Here is a 17099-nt window from a genome sequence, read left to right as displayed (position 1 = left end):
ATAATGTAAAATTAAAAATATATTTTCTTGAATTAATTATTTAATTAATTTATATTTATGGGGTTTTATTACATTTTTAATTTGATTATTAGTGTCTTTTAACTTTCTCTTTTAGGTTCTTTTTGGGAGGACTTGGAATTTTATATGGGGTGGTGTAGGAGGACGTGCTTGATGTGTCCCTATTGTGAAGTAAAATCTCGAAAGTGACCTTTGTGAGTGTTGTTTTTCTTTTTTTTGATGCAAGGTTTATTGTACACTCGGGTTTTAATACTAGTAAAGACTAGCGATGTTGCTTAAGGATCTCGCGATTTGGCGATAGCTGATGATGAGAGTTGGGGGGCTTTTAAAGTGAACTTATTAATAGATGGTTTGCTTTTCAGTGATGTGTATGTGTATTAAGAGTAAAATCTTGATGTTGATAATTTGGCAAACGAGACCTAACAAGTAATAATTTGATGAAACATAGTTTGTCGTCGCATTAAACTCAAGGATTATTTAGAAATGTGGACAGAGGTTGGTATGTAGTCATGATATGAATATCAACGGGACAAATGAGTAGGGAAACAGCCCCATTTGGATGGGAATAGGTCCAATTTTGGCAAAGATGGAGGATAGGGGGGCAAAGGGAACTGAGGTTAAGGGGGAATGGATTTTAAGGTGTACCCACCTCGCCCTATATGCCCCCTATATGCCATAATGCCACCCCATATCCGCCTCGTACCCACCCAACTCCGCAAAGGCCACAATAATGATAGGGATGGTCAAATAGTGAATTTTTTTTTTTTAAGTCTCTATTTTATGATTGAAGAACCTAAACTTTTTACCTTTTTTTTTTCTTTTTTTTTTTGTCTTTATAAATTTTTTTTTACCCCTTTTATAAATTGTTGTTTCACACACAAGGAAAGATGTATACAACTATTTATAAATTAGGCTAAGCTAATTGATTACTTATATGCATGATATAATACTTTGTATTGCAATCTATAAAGTCTATTACAAAATAAATTGAACATTTTAATTTTGAAAATAATCATAATTTGTGTGACTCATATCATTTTACTTCTACAAATCAAACTTTTGAAAATCCATTTCCTTCTTTGATAATTGTGGAAAAAAAAATGAACACAAAAAATGAGACACGTACTTGGTAAGATTTTTAATGCCAAATATTAAAAGCAACAACCATGTCTTATATAGCCAATAAAAAAGTTCATACTTTTCAACCGAAATCATGTATAAATACCATAAAATAGAACACTGTTACTAACCTACTATATTATTGGTTGAGCGACGCTATTCAGCTATGTTGTAATGCTTGTTAAAATTGACTGATGCAGTTGATTTTATTATTATCCTTTGAGTGAAAGAACTTGTACTCCCTCCGTTCCACAATGATGTTCCTGTTTTGAATCTTTGACTTTTTTAAGAAAGAGAGAATCTTCTAAATTTCTCTTAATTTATAAGAGCAAATATAGTCATGTGGGATCTAGTTTGATTCGTCTTGGTGAGTAGATTATTAATATCTAACTTTTATAATTTTTGCTAGTGTGAGATTAAAGATATTTGCGGTCAAAGATCGGTAAAATTTTGCATCGATTTGCGAAACAGGAACATCTTTATGAAACGGAGGGAGTATCTTTTTACGTCTTCCTGTTAAACCAAGTATTTGAATATGTCCTAGAATAACAAGTTCGAGTTAGAGGTGATAAATAATTCGAACACAACCAATCTTTAACATCAAATGTCATGCTTAAATCTGCAAAAAAAAAAAAAAAAAAAAAAAAAAAAAAAAAAAAAAAAAAAAATGTCGGGCCAAAAAAATGTGTGTTGACTTACCCAAACCCGCCTTATTTTTCGGGCCACAATTGATCACCTCTAGTTTAGAGGCCTGTTCTCTTCAGCTTAAATTCAGTTCAATTTAATTCAGTTCAGTTCCTAATATCCTCCACTCATAAGATATTCAGTTTAGCCTAGCTCAGTTCAGTCGATCAAAACAGGTCCTAACTAGGGATGTCAATGGGGCGGGGCGGGGCGGATGTTGGTCTTCCCATCCCCATCCCCACCTATCATTTTCATCCCCATCCCCATCCCCATCCCCGCGGCGGGTCTAATATTCATCCCCATCCCCGCCCCGGCGGGTACAACTCCAAAACCATCCCCGCCCCACCCCCCACTTGGATATCCATCCCCGCCTAATCCCCACCAAATACCCGCCTAATCCCCACCCAAGACCCACCAAATTTCCGTGTCTCAAATACACAATCCTACATAATTAATACGGATTATAATATTAAAAAAAATATTCTTAATATTACACACATTTTTGTTTATAACATAAGTGTAGTACAAAATATTATAATTAATATTTATTTCACGTAATTATTTTTATAAAATAATATAAAAGTATATGTGGGTATGAGGTGGGGATGGGGCGGGTACGAAGTGGGGCGGGTGGGGCGGGTACAACTTAAAATCCACCCCCGCCCCATCACCCATGGCGGGTATCGTTTACATCCCCATCCCCGCCCCACCACCCACCAAACCAAGACCCATCCCCGCCCCACTGGGGCGGGGATGGGGCGGGTCTCCTACTTGACCCGCCCCACTGACATCCCTAGTCCTAACCTCCTAGGAGCAAGTTTTTTAATCCCGACCCGACCCGACCCAGCCCGTTCACCACAAAACCAACTTTTACCAAACCCGACCCGGCCCGTGACCAGCCCAGCAGCCTTATTTAGGGCTCTTATGTCTATTTTATTATTCGTCGGTTCACCTCCTTCCTTCCTCTCCTATCTCTCTAGGAATCCATTAAAACGACTTGTAAGCTTTCTCTCCTCCATTGAAGCAGCTTCTGAGTTAAACATATGCTTATATCATCATCCAATATCAATTTCACAATCTAGGGTTTAGGGTTTAGTTACACACTTTCGTTAATTTCATTCAGTACACTCTATTTAGGGTTCTTCTATGTTGGATTATTTAACTATTAGTTATAATTACTGAAAGATAAAGATGAACACTTTCGTTGCTAGATTTTTGCTATTTATCATCTTAATCAAGAAGAATGTAAAGTGATTTTTCTAGCTTATTTTGTTGATTAATTGGTTGTTAATGTGTTGCAGGGTTTGTTTATATAACTTTTCAATGGTAGGACAGAACCATGAAAATGGAGTTTTTCTCCCTGAGCCCATCAAAATACGCAAGTAAGTCAATATATTTTAAATTACTTGAATTTTCATGATTTGTTCTTTATTTTTAATCTGTATGAACCTATAGTACAAGAACCAAATAATGAAATTTGCAGTTTTTGTTAAATCATCTGTGATTTTTGACTTTAATGATGTGGTTTTATGCCTATATTTTGCTTGAATTTGGTAGAGAAGTGCCTCAATTGGTTGGTGTATTGAAAGAGATGAAGGAAGGTTTAGATGTAGTTACTACCAAAGTTCAAGCTTTGACAGCCAAGGTGAGTTCTTTTTGCATAATATGTTTATTGACCGTGCACGATTCTATGCAAACCGGGTTAAAGGCGGTAGATAGCTTAGTTTAATTAATTTATTAGTTGCTTTAAGTACCAAGTATATGTTTTGAGTTATTTGAATTGCTCAACAATATTGCAATTTCTTGTAGAAAATTGTAATTTCCCTCAATAGTAGCCAAATTTTGCCAATTGTGTATTGTGTGTTTGGAAGTAAAAGTGTAAAACGCTTTCGCTCTTAGTTTTATTTTTTATGGATTGATGTGGTTTTTAGTACGAGGTGACATTACTTGCCCTCTTTGGTTGTACAGATTTTACCTGAAATGCCATTCCCAATCTTCGTACAAGGTGTCTAGGTTATTGTCTTTAATGTCTGGTTTCAATGTATTAGGTCAAGGCAAAACAATTTCCTACAGCAGATGGGGTAAGCTATCTTGAGGCGAAGCATCTGCTGCTTGTAAATTATTGTCAGTCACTTGTCTATTATCTTCTTCGCAAGGCAAAGGGATTGTCAATAGAGGGGCATCCTGTTGTCCGGAGTCTTGTAGAGATACGATTATTTCTGGAGAAGGTATGTCTGCCTATTTATTTCCTTCCAGTCTTATTATTGAGAGATGCCCATGGAGCAATTTGTGATTTGTTTATTTGGAATTTTTTCACAGATACGCCCGATAGACAAAAAATGTGGATATCGAATTGACAGGCTAATAACATCTGCCTCAACCGATGGTGTGAAAGCAGATGTGACTGAAGAAGTTGGAGGTTCCATTCAGAAGTCTGAGGATTTGTTAAAATGCCGTCCTAATCCAGACATGCTTGTCAGCAAAATTCCAGAAATGGATACTGATGTAAGTAAATATTGCCAGTTTACCACAATGTTACCAGCAAATAGCGCACGCATATTAACTCTGTGAAAATAGAAGGAAATGACAATTTGCACCTGAACTTTCAGGATCATGGTGGTATCTACCGGCCTCCCAAAATTGCTCCTGTTACCATGGATGACAAGAAGTCTAAGCAGGAGAGAGATGCTGAGAGAAAAACGAAGAACACTCTACGAAGAGTTAGACAAAGTGAATATGTTAGAAGTTTGGTGGATGATCTAGAGGGGAGACCTGAAGAGGTCAGTTTTTCCACTGATTACTTGATGTGATTTAGTGGTGTATATTGGGTGATTTTTATGCTTATTGTTTTCTGTTAATCAATCACAGGTGAAAGATTCAATTGGAGCTGGATCTGAAAGTAGAGAACTTTCTAAATTCGCAGAGAAGTGGCAGAAACGTGAAGAGCAAGAAGAGGAGATTTTTAATCGTGCTCCCCTTACAAAGGCAGAGAAAAAGAAAACAAAACAATTAATGAAATCCAATGGGTATCTATTATTTTATTAAAAATTTAAACTTTTGTTGATTTATCGCTTCAATGATATCATAGCATATAACTTGTGCTGTTAATCCTGTTATTGAATTTGTTTTCTTTGATTTGTAGGTTGCAAGGTTTGACTGATGATTTCTTTGATGAAATTAAAGGCTTAGAATTTGGAGATGACGGTGATGAGCAAAATACAACAGATTTTGGTAGAAGCATGGGAAGAAAACATAAAAAGCAGAGGGTATGCATTAGTTACTGTGTATAATATATATCTAGCTTAGTTCCTTTTATTGATACATAAAAAATTCTTAGCACTGCTAATTGCAGCTGAAATGTGGCAAGGCCTTTATGTGCTTGATACCTTCATGGCTTCACCTTACATAATATCTATGTTGGTTGATAAGGGAAGATATAATTATTAGAAACATAAATTGCAAAGTTGTTTGTTTAACAGAACAGTAGGGGGTACAACCTCATGGATAAACCAATCAATGTCCATATTTTACATTAACTCACTAGGTGTGGAACTGCTTCTAGTGAACCAAGTCACCAACAATTTTAGGCACTTCCTAGGAAATGCAACTTCTTAAGAAAGCAATTCTTTCAGGAAAAAAAAAAAAAGATAGTGCACTTCTTTACATTTGAACACAAACTGTTTCCCTGGGTAGAAATTGATACGAAATTAGCTATTCAGAATGCATTTAGAAAATCAGCTTGGTTTTTTCGAACTCTCATAAAGTCATAGATACTATATTCTCTTTGGAGGCCCACTCTTCGTAATTGTTGATATATATATATATAATATGGTATATTCATATTTAAGATACTTATGGTGCCCTCTTCATATCTGAGGCTGTAACATATACTAGTTTGCAAAACACAGCAAACACCAGCATTGCAGCTATCAATACTAGATTTTCTTCCTCTGTGCTAATGCATTCTACAAACATCAGTGGAAAGCAGAAACAAATACCTGTAGATGTGGAATTAAGTGAATTTAGAGAATGCTGCAAAAGTATGGGATTTTGTGAGACTATGACCCTCCAAGTACTGACTTTCCACTTTGCTAGGATTCATTGAACAATTGAAGCATTTAAATTAAGCCTTTCACCTAAATGGCTGGTTATATGTACTTGCTTTGTAGTAGGACAAAATTAAAACTGATGATCTGGTTATTCTTCTTGTTCAGAAATAAGGCAAGTGTCATCTATTTGAACTCCCCTTCTCATCAGACTAAGGCCCTGTTCTCTTTACCTTAGTTTGGCTAAACTGAAATTATTTTAACTAAATTGAAATTATTTTTGTTGAACTTAAATTTTTTTTACTGAACTGAAATTAATTTTATTGAGTTTTTGTTATATTTCCTCTTTAAAGTTACTTGAATTATTCTTATTGAAATTATTTTTATTGAACTGAAATTATTATTATTATTAAACTAAACCTATGTTTACTAAACTGGAAATAAATTTTTTTTTATTAAATTGCAATTATTTATTTTAAGGTGAAGAGAGCAGGGGCGCAGGGCCTTACTTTGATTGTCAGAATGTCATGCAGACTTTTCCATAAGAATATCTTCCATGTTGCAAGATATGTTAGAACTCCATATGCATTTTATCATTTCCACACTTGCTAATGATCTTTCTGTATGGAAAGAGAGTAGGGGCGCAGGGCCTTTGACTGTCAGAATGTCATGCAAACTTTTCCATAAGAATGTCTTCCATGTTGCAAGATATGTTAGAATCCATGTGCATTTTATCATTTCCACACTTGCTAAACGATCTTTCTGTATGGAAAGTGTACCTTTTTTTTTACTCTGAATGGTCCATCTAGATTTTGATTGAGAAAGTTATCTATGTGTTCTTCTGGAAGTTACACACAAAAATTTGCAATTTCATCCTCCTTTTCAAACATCTTTCGCAGTATTGTAGAAGTAGACCCTCCACCTGTGTGTCTGCAACTTCATGTAATGTTTTGTCCTTTGAAACTAGAATATGCTCATTGACCCTTCCTGAACCTAGTCTTCATTCATATCTTTGCCCAAGAGTCAATTTAGCTAGGTAATTACAATGGAACAACAACAACAAAGCCTCATTTATTGTATAAAAAGCAAATTAGATTATACAGTCGGTGTAATTAAAAACAAGGTTTTTGTTTTTTTTTTTTTTTTGGGGATGGGGGGAGAAAGGGGGAAGGGCTGGTGTTATGAAAAAGTACGGGGAAGGAGAGCGGAGATATAGTTGTTTCTTGAACTGATGCATGTTGGTAACTTTTGCACAGTGGTCGTGCTAGTGAATGTAAATTAAAGCTTACAGACCTGTAGTGAACAATCTTGGCATTTTAAAGATTATCAATTGTTAAAGTGCTGATGTATTAAAAAAAAAAAATCTATCTATCTATTTCATACTGCTAAAGGCGAAACTTAGAAGACACTTGGCAACATATTATTAAAAGTTGGACTGGTTCTAGTGTGCTTCTACATTACTTGCTCTGGATATATTGGTTGCTTTTGTTTGATGGTATCATGATGAACTAAGATACTTTTTTTTACAATAACAATGTACCATTCTTTGCAGAGGAAGTATTGACAAGTGACTTCTAATCATGGAGGGTGTAGACTGGTACGACGGGAAATCTTTCTGAATGTTGTTTACTGTTGTCAAAGTAATGTTAGTGCTGATTTGTTGTCCTCGTAAAGTTTGCGAGCTACACTAATGAAGGAAAGCTTTGAAATTGTTCTTTTACACTCATCGGTGGTGAAGCTGCTAGGAAGTAGGAACTGCATATGTTCAGCGGAGAAACATATAATATAGTCTAGGACTCCAGGCAAAATTTTGGTCTTTTCTATGTTTATTATGCATCAATATGGCCTTGCGTTGTTAAGCTATTTTAGGCTTCTGTTGGTGTTCAATACAATATGTAATCTGGTAAAACTTTGATGAATATATTCGTACTTTACAAATCTTCTTTTCAGTAACTTTTTTTTTTTTGAAACACTTCTTTTCAGTAACTTGAACTTCAACTCAAGTACTGTAGGATTTACAACTACGTAGTACAAGTACAAGACTTACTTTTGTCAAAAAAAAAAGAAAAAAAAAAAGAAAAGAAAAAGACTTCCAAGAGTAATTAATATTAATTCATATACTGTAGTGCTAAAACTGAAGACTGAACTGTACTCTAATACTAAGAAAAATTACAATCACGACTTACTAGTGCGATGGGAATCTAGATACCCTCTTTGTTAATTTTTGGTACCCTATTACGAACTTCTGTAACATTTCAACTCGAGTTTAACTTTTTATGTAGTACATGAAATAGTACTCCATAAATAAAAAGTAGTAAAAGTACATTAAAAAAGTAATAATTTTTTTTTTTAAAATTTTCTATAACAGGAGTATCAAGGGGTATTACACAGGGGAGGGGGATATGAACCTCAAACTTGGGTCACTACTACGGGAACTGAAGCTTAGCTCCACTGAGCTAAAGCTTCTTGCTCTATAAAGACTATACATATCCATGGGTCAATAAACCTGTACTTTGTTAATTATTTAGTTATCGTGTAAGGGCTTGTTCTGATTAACTTAGCTGAGTTGAGGCGCTGAGCTGAGCTGAACTTAACTTGCCTTAATATAGCTGAACTGAACTGAAAATAAGCTGAAGAGAATAGGCCCTAAAGTGATTAACTAATACTACGTATTTCGTAAATTAATAATCCATGATATGTGATCATGTGACCATGGGAGAGTCCATATAACTCGTATGCTTTAGCTTTATTTGTCTTATTAGCTCTATAAATGGCGTATTTTAAAACTACTTATGTGAAATCAACGCTAAGTCATTAATCTTTATAAAAAGAAAAGTAATCGAGCTCTTTCTCCAACAAATTGCCTTATCTTTACTTAATTTAATATACTCCCTCAACACTTGGCCCGAGCAAGTAATTTAAATGCTACCAAGTAACATGCTAATACTTGGCTCGACTCATTAACATCGTATCCTACGAATCAATTTTTATGTCTGAGATCAAATTTCATATGCTTCGGGTTCAGGTCAAGTCAATTTTACTAGTTCTTGTCGCCTTGTCGGTCATAGTTACGAATAGAAAGCTCGCACGATGCACGAATCTGTTCTACAAATTGGACCAAACGTACGCCCCTAAAAGAGCGGCATGTTATCCCACACCAGTACACCACCAATATCACGTATTACTGTATTAGCAAGCAAGTTGACCCTTAAAATTCCATAAATTCCATATTCTGGCTTCATACACTTGTTGATTAAGACAAGTATTTTGTAAATTCTCCAACAAAATAGTACAAAATTATTGTTCGAATAATACGATTGATTTGACAGCAGATTAATATCTACTACTACGAACTCCAACAACTAATTACAAAAATTAACAATATAAAGTTGAGATTAAAGTAGTATTAAACACAATTATTTCAAATTCAACTGCTAAAACTCGTGATTAAATCACTAAAACATAAAATCAGATGAAATTAGAAATTTACGCTAACAATTTGAAGCACTAACAGTTAGCAGAAATTGATTGAGAGAGAAAACCTAATTTCACGACGTCTTCGCTGCCGATTTGCTCTTGGTCATCATCTTCCGAAACTCCTCGAAGCTAACATTACCATCACCATCAGAATCAACAGACTGAATCATCTTCTCACAATCTTCAACCGAACACCTCTCACCGAGTCGACTCAAAACGAGGTGCAACTCAGCAGCAGAGATCAAATCATCACCATCTTGATCATACATCTTGAACGCATCATGAAGTTCCTGCGAACCAGACTCATCACCTTCAACTTTCTTCGAGCAGAAATCGGCGAATTCCTCGAGATTGATGAATCCGTCGCGATCGGAGTCCATTTCCTCCATCATTTGCGCGACTTCTTCCGGCGAGGTTTCCGATCCGAGCGCCTTCATGACGCCGATGAGTTCGTCGGCGGAGATTTTTCCGTCGCCATTTACGTCGAATTTGTCGAAGACTTTCTTGACCTCGGCGGTGTCGGAGAGGTAAACGGAGGAGAGAGAGTGGGAGGATGAGGAGTTGCTCTTGTCTTCGTTAATGGCCGCCATTGTTGAATGCTCGAGGTTTTTTGATAGGAGAGAGAAAGTGGAAATGAGGAAGAAGAAGAAGAAGTGAGGAGAGTATAAATAGGAAGTGAGGAGAGAGAAAGTGAAAAGAGGGAAAGAGGTGCGTGAGAGAGAAGCACGAGTTTGCGATTTTGAGAAGACGCGTGGTATTAATATACGGATTTTACGCGGTTTCGCTTTCGTAATTTTAAAGCGGACTTTTTTTTATTAAAAAATTATTCTGATACTCCGTAATTGATTATTTTAATTATGTACTGGTTTCAAAAAAAAAAAAAAAAAAATAAAAAATAAAATTTATGTATTTTTTTAATAATAAAAAAAAGGGGATTTTAAACTTTTGTTATGGACAAGATTTGGTGATATTAAAGTGATTTTGTACAATTTTGTACGAGTATGACGGACTTTGATTTTGGTAATTTTAAGTGATTAGCTAGAATGGATCTTGATAAGGGGAAAATATTAATTAATCTTACCTAAAAGGGGATTTTTATGGACTATTTAGATTGTATAATCAACTGCTTTAAAATTTAAATAACGGGTGTAAAGTCTTTGTTCTTTTAATACGATAAAATAACGAATTTGGTTGAATTTTGAAATTCTTTGGATTTTAATCGGTTTGCACAAGATATTTTCGAATGTGAAAAAACTTGGTTCACCCATCAAGTTCTTTAGTTTAAATCGTCGTTAATTTTATACGGAGTATCAAAGAGGCAAAAGTGGGTTAAATTTTGCGCCCACATATAACAATGTCTGGACTCGGATTCTTCTCATATGGAATCATAGGTATAATTAATAACTAGTTATTGGCCGGGTGATGCCCCGCTTCATTATAATTTTATAAGTTTGATACAAACTAAATTTATAAGGTTAATATTCAACAATCTTTATAATTAAGGGCCTGTTCACTTCAGCTTATTTTCAGTTCAGTTCAGTTCAGTTCAGCTCATAATTTCCTTCACTCAGCTCATAAAATATTTAGTTTAGTTTAGTTCAGTTCAGTTTAGCTCCAAGTTCAGTTCAGTTCAATTCAGTTCGATCAGTTCAGTTCAGTAAATGTGAGCAGACCTCTAAGTGAATGAATGTAAAATAATAACTATTTAATTGCATTGATATACATAGGATATATCAAATTTTTATGTTGTATACAAATAAAATATCAAAATACTCACCTACAAAACCTGTTCCAAGAGGCCAGGGTAAGTGAATCGTTTCCAACGATTATAATTTGTGGCTAATTACTCATTAATTACTCACCATTCATTATTCAGTTGTAGAATTCCAATTGAATCACAATTGATCATCGAGTACAATCTTTACAAATTGCTCCAATTCAAGCAATTCAATAATGATATAATATGATTATTCATTAAGACAAATAATTAAGACCATTATAAATAATGTCGGTTACAAACTTTAAATTGGAAGAAAAAACTTTTTTTCTTTTACTAATAATTGAAACATCATTAACATGAATTGCTTATGTGGCAAGTTTATATGTTACAAAAAATGATGTGGCGAAATAAAACAAAAAAATTGACACATGGCGGAATGACACTCCTTACCTTGGAGTTTTAATAATAATATAGATATAGATTGGTACTCCTTATTCCTTATATGTAGTACTCCATACATAACTACAAAGTAGAGAAATCAATAATTGCTTAATACAAGTAGTTAGAACTTAGAAGTGTGTATCCCAAATTGCCCTTGCCAAATGATGTATACTTTTATCAACCACGAAAATGCCATCGACCTGAACTAGTGGCCTAGTGGGGCTGTGGTTTAGATTTTTAATGTACTTCCTTCCAAAAAACTCTGTTACAACTTACAAATAATTCATCAAACTGAACAGCAGTAAAGTACTACGAGTAAATTATACCAACTATATATACAAAAATGTATCAGACATTATATTCAATGATTCACAGTAGAAGAAAAAAGAGTGTCCAACGTATAGAGAATGCTCAAAATCTAAGTCCGAGTCATAATTTGTTACGATTCCCCACTTTTGTCAAGAGCTTTGCTAAAGTACTGAGGTAAGTTGTAACAAACTAGGCCTAACATCAAAATTGCACTACCAAGGACGAAGTATGAGCCCAAGCTTGAACTTTCAGGGAGATACGGCAATGGGAGGGAAAGAATATAAATGGAAATTGGCACTGCAAATTGAGAAATTAAATCACTTACGTAATGTAAAGTATGACGTATAAATTAAGAATCGAATTTATGGAGGGCGAAAAGAAGCACTTGAGAGCGAAAAGACAACCTGATACCATAGTAACAAGTGAAGACACAACGGCACTTGAAATTTTTAGTAGATTGAGGACTGATATGTTGAATGCTATGTTGCTGACCACATACAGGAGGGGTAGCAGCGGAGCTCCATCGCATCCTGAAAGAAACATCCATCGCATTTTAAATTATTTCAAATAAATTAAACAATGAATTAGCGATATTAGGTTCTGAATCCAAACCACCCCCCCCCCCCACCCTTTTTTTTTTACAAATATTGTGTTGGGGTTTGTGCCTTGACAGACCTCTCAGTCTCTCATTTATCCAAAAAGAAAGAAGAACGTAAGCATATGTTGATTGTGAGAACAAAATGAAATTACATGATCAGCCAGTCATAAAACAGAAATTATTCTATAACGGATAAGTACACTTAGCTTGAAAAATGGAATTTTAAGAATAGTTGGTTGAATACTTGAATACTTTTAACAGGTCATTTTACGTCTCTTTCATAAATCGGGGTTAGAGCAGTTTGCTCACATCCCAGTTGCTTTACCCCAAAGTGGGCGTTCCTCCAAGTTTAATTGCTTTATCTTCCCCTTACCCAATCATCCAATGGTTGGAGTTTTTATATACATATTTTCTTAAAAAATAAAAAATAAGTATATAAAGACAATTCCTTGCTTTTTTTATGTGGATACACACAAGGAATATCACATTACAGCCTCTATAAAGTGACTACAGACTAAGTCAAGAATCTAGATAAACAAGAATTACTTCTAGAAAACTGTGAATGGTCACAGCACACCCTTTTTTTTTATCAACCAATTCCATTGTTTCTTTACTTCTACTTTAACTAAAGTTGACAACCAGAACCCAATTTTACACAGTAACTAGTTCAATAACCTCCAAATTAGATCGATGCTCGAAGAATAGGTAAGATATTCTATTCAGTCAAGAGAAGTAGAGAACTTGCCTGTGTTATTGGCTCCAATGTTCAAAAAGCAACCGGCTCCACTTTTTAGATACTGAGGCAGTTGATCAAATGGTATACCTTTCAAATTTGATAACAATGGGAGCAAAACAAGAACAAAAAGAGCCTAGAATACCCAAAAATAAAAAGAAATCGTCAATTTCTAATTTTTAAGAAAAGAATGGACAAGGCATATAAATATGTCCTATAATTTAACCATCTGTGAGACTGTGACAGTATTACCTGACAGCCAGATCCAAAGGAGTTAACAACAAATATGTCAAGAGACTTCTCCTGCACGATAAAAAAATCTTAAGGTTTATATACCATGACTAAAAGAATTCTACAAGTAATTATAAAGGAAAAAAAAAAAAAAAGACAACAGTATCCTAAAGTCTTCATCATTTGAAGAATGATGCAAGACAAGAAGAGTGTATGAAATCGTAATGACCAATAATACCTTAAGACGCGTTGCAGCATCAACAAATATAAATTCCTGTTCATAAAATGTGTGCTGTTAGTTTGAAGAACTATTATTGTCACAAGTTTGGACGTATCACGAGCTGTAGAAACTAACAAATGAAAAAAGAAAATATGACCTTCAAGATAGATGCAGCAGCATGGAAAGCACCTGAAGCAATCATGAGAGCTGGCCACGCAAATGCAATTCCAGAAAGGACTTGTTGACCACCAGACCCACTGAAACCCAAGAAAAAACAAGAAAAAAACAGTAAATATAGGGATAAGTGACTGCAAATGGTCATTTAGGACGACTGAACACATAAAACTGACATCAGAATTTTTTTCTCGCAAACATGAATTCTGCAATTAAGTATAAGAGAACACATTCACAACTTCCATGATTCCAATGCCCCCCCATCTCCATCTCCTATAAAAAATTAAAGGAGACGAAGAAAAGAAAAGAAATGAAAAGAAAATTTGGCTGTCCTTCCAGACCAAACATACATTTAAAATGCTAACATTATAGGATAAAAAATATCTGTATTCCTGGCAAGTTGCCTCTCATAAAGTCAAGAGTTACTGGCGCACAAAAGGCAGGACTTACAATGTTACTACATTCAATTACCTATGGAATTATGGAAGTTGTGTGTGTGCATATACCTTCAGGAGTGCTGTATGTTAAGGACCAAAAAGATAGCTTATTGAAAACAATAGTGGTGCATCAAACTAATTGGTTCATGATCCGGAAAATAGTTGAGAGCTTGAACATGCCTAGAAACTGCAACGACGACACCAGCAGCTACAAGTAAGCAGCCAACTATTTGCATAAATGAATAACGCCTGCCCAAGATGATATAAGAGAGACACAGTTGCCACACCAGAAAAGTCTGTGAGAGGGCACAACATGAGGTAATATCAGAGATCAGATTCAGCTGACTTTTAAGGTCTTCTGTTGCTTAATACATTCTAAACAGCTATGCCAGGTAAAATTTGCATTGGATAAGTATTACACCAGATATACATATAAGCTAGCTCTTAGCAAAAAGATAATTGTTAAGATATCAGTCCATAGACATTGCAATACAAATATCAGTAAGTGCTGGCCTGATGGGGATATAACACTGAAGTTTTAGGGCACAGCTTCTACAATGTCAAGGCTGTTATAGCAAGAGCTGGATAACTAATCAGTTGCGCCCAAACTGTGACAAAAGAAAATCAGAATAGAGCTAAAGGGAGGAGTAGCCAGTAATTCAAAGCTCACAAATTTTAAGGCACAACCTCTGCATAGCCCAAAATACAGATCCGTACCGTTAGCTGGGATAAATATGTATGGTTCTATACAGTATCAGTAGAGATAAGTAGGCAGTTACTACAGGTAACAATACTTACTTTTGCCTCTTTCGGGTCAGTAAACATGACTTCCGTTAATGGCAAGTTAACAGCTCACAGAAGCACCTATGCTAACTACTTTCATCTGATTTCATGATACAAACAAAGTTAATCTATTTGCTATAAATCAATTGATGGCACTCATGGCAGCAGTTTCCAAAGCTTGTTGGGTCATAGAGCCAACAGAGGAAAAATAATTCAGTACAGGAACAAAGACATAACCAGAAAAATTATATAGCACAATCATGAAACCGAACATCTGCTTCACTTGCAACTTACTCAAATTACCTGATGCAAAATTGGTATCACTGGGCCAGGAATCATGGCTGCAGAAAAAAATGGTACTGGTATAAGAAAAATGGTGACTATGGGAAAATCCTGGGCAGCTAATCTAGCCTTGTGTACACATATTCACAGCTGGAACCAGAGTTAATCTAACAATTTGATCACAATACAAAGGAGTGAGAGTGACCGGCATTCTAAATTGCAGTTTGCAATAGACATACTGAGAAGCGGCTAAACGAGAATAAGATAAATAAGGCGAAATATTATATATGCTGAATATTTTACTATTCCATTGCCACAAAATGATACTTAAGAGGTTTCAACCAAGGGTAGAATAGAGCAATGAAGTCAAAACTATACAAGGATGCAACCTCATCCTGATTGCAACGAAGTTGTTTCAAATGGAACATAATTTTAGAATTTATGGAACATCACATCCATGAAAACAACATTGCATTACAACTACCTAGTGAACAGGCCAATTAGTCAGCTGTACCTGCAGATGCCATGCCACCAGCAAGACCAAGTGCTTCAAGAAGACCAATGAGCACAAAACGAGATTTCGGAATAGCTAGCATTTCATCAGTCACTATGCCTGCACGGTGTCGTATGAACAATATAGCAAAGTAAATAGCCACATACCTGTGTTGCATAAATCAGTAATTTAGAACCTCTTGTAAGACCTGACAACTTACAACAGCACTCAATCACAATGAATCTACTGTACACAAGAAACAACATTCATAACAAAACCAATTTTTAAAGTCGTTCATGCATAAATCACTCAATAATTGCTTTTAATTTACTTAGCTAAAAGAAGTTAAAAACACAGCAGAAGATAATGTCTTCTACAACAAATAAGTCGTGTGGATGTCAACTAGCTTAATTGATTAAAGTCACGGGGGCAATCCCTTTCATCTCGTCTACATCATAACCTTTGTGACTCTCTCTAGAGGGCACCCCCCTCTCTATACACCATATATAACAATACCAAAATTACCATAACCAGCAATTAAGCCTTAATTCCATCATTAAATTGAAGTGCATGATCAGCGATCACCATTATTACTATATACCCATCAAAAGTTTTGAAATCCTAAAAATCAGTAAAAATGACAATCAATTAAGTCTAAAAAATTAGCAATTACCCATAATCCAAAAGAATGCAAATAAAGCAGGGTTGCAAAAAAAGTTACCCAAAAGTGATGAATTGAGCCAAGAAAAAGGGGTAATTCTGAAGAGGAACAAGAGCAAGCTTGTAAAAAACCCTGTTAGAAACCGCTAAAATGGCGGTAACAATTGCCCAGAAAACAATTGATTTTGCACTGCTAGTTTTTGAAGAAGAAGATACAGGTTTACTAGAAGAAGCATTGACTCTAAAATTGAACTGGGTATTTGAGAAAGAAGGTGAAAATGGGGGTTTGATTGGGGGACGATTTCTGAGAAGATGGTGATTTCGGAGGAGAGAGAAAGTGGGCATTTTAATGGAAGATGGGGTTATGGAGGAGAGAGAAAGTGAGTTTTTGGGAGGTGTTGTAATGGAGGAGAGTTTAGGGTGATGGAAGAAATGTAATGATAGCGCCATTGAAATTGGTTGAGTATGGTTTCAGACTTTCAGGAAGGAAGAGTGGGGAAATTTGTTTTGCTTACCTTTACAGTTTACACAAGTAATGTGGTCATGTGGACACTGTGCTGCTGTTTTGTTTGATGGTATCGATCCATTAATAAAAAGTCATGCGACATCTATTGAAAAACGGAAAAAAAATAGAATTTTAAAACTAAAAAGCTAAATGACGTCTGCATTTTATT

The 17099-nt window shown here is 35.2% G+C and overlaps 3 protein-coding genes across 3 annotated transcripts; 1 reads left to right on the top strand and 2 right to left on the bottom strand.

Annotated features, from left to right (window-relative positions):
- Positions 1–2772: 2772 nt before the first annotated feature.
- On the top strand, positions 2773–7793 carry LOC145614372 (uncharacterized). The gene is made up of 9 exons (XM_081669423.1): positions 2773–2820; positions 3123–3203; positions 3379–3466; positions 3870–4049; positions 4141–4326; positions 4431–4601; positions 4690–4847; positions 4964–5087; positions 7420–7793. The coding sequence occupies exons 2-9, from the start codon at positions 3145–3147 to the stop codon at positions 7429–7431; spliced, it is 978 nt and encodes a 325-aa protein (XP_081525549.1). The 5' UTR covers positions 2773–2820; positions 3123–3144; the 3' UTR covers positions 7432–7793.
- A 1418-nt stretch (positions 7794–9211) lies between these two features.
- Positions 9212–10058, bottom strand: LOC145614570 (calcium-binding allergen Ole e 8-like). The gene has a single exon (XM_081669627.1). It carries the CDS (start codon positions 9932–9934, stop codon positions 9416–9418), a length of 519 nt encoding a protein of 172 aa, XP_081525753.1. The 5' UTR covers positions 9935–10058; the 3' UTR covers positions 9212–9415.
- Positions 10059–11797: 1739 nt separating this feature from the next.
- LOC145614487 (protein CLT2, chloroplastic-like) lies at positions 11798–16965 on the bottom strand. The gene is made up of 10 exons (XM_081669541.1): positions 16487–16965; positions 15787–15932; positions 15294–15331; positions 14388–14503; positions 13754–13853; positions 13615–13650; positions 13398–13448; positions 13158–13281; positions 12219–12344; positions 11798–12111 (listed from the first exon to the last, which is right to left on the bottom strand). Exons 1-10 carry the CDS (start codon positions 16873–16875, stop codon positions 11945–11947), a joined length of 1293 nt encoding a protein of 430 aa, XP_081525667.1. The 5' UTR covers positions 16876–16965; the 3' UTR covers positions 11798–11944.
- Positions 16966–17099: the final 134 nt, after the last annotated feature.

Source organism: Chenopodium album, chromosome 25 (assembly GCF_948465745.1).
Source record: "Chenopodium album chromosome 25, dcCheAlbu1.1, whole genome shotgun sequence".
NCBI classification, from domain to species: Eukaryota; Viridiplantae; Streptophyta; class Magnoliopsida; order Caryophyllales; family Amaranthaceae; genus Chenopodium; species Chenopodium album.
Note: the sequence above shows the minus strand (reverse complement) of the source record. Positions and strands in the feature narration are given on the sequence as shown.

Coding starts and splice junctions, on each gene's coding strand:
- LOC145614570 (XM_081669627.1), bottom strand. CDS start 9,934: ATGGCGGCCATTAACGAAGACAAGAGCAACTCCTCATCCTCCCACTCT.
- LOC145614372 (XM_081669423.1), top strand. CDS start 3,145: ATGGTAGGACAGAACCATGAAAATGGAGTTTTTCTCCCTGAGCCCATC. Junction 4,050..4,140: donor TACGATTATTTCTGGAGAAG/GTATGTCTGCCT, acceptor ATTTTTTCACAG/ATACGCCCGATAGACAAAAA. Junction 4,327..4,430: donor TTCCAGAAATGGATACTGAT/GTAAGTAAATAT, acceptor CTGAACTTTCAG/GATCATGGTGGTATCTACCG.
- LOC145614487 (XM_081669541.1), bottom strand. CDS start 16,875: ATGGCGCTATCATTACATTTCTTCCATCACCCTAAACTCTCCTCCATT. Junction 13,449..13,614: donor ATGCTGCAACGCGTCTTAAG/GTATTATTGGTC, acceptor TTTATCGTGCAG/GAGAAGTCTCTTGACATATT. Junction 12,112..12,218: donor ACTTGTTACTATGGTATCAG/GTTGTCTTTTCG, acceptor CTCAATTTGCAG/TGCCAATTTCCATTTATATT.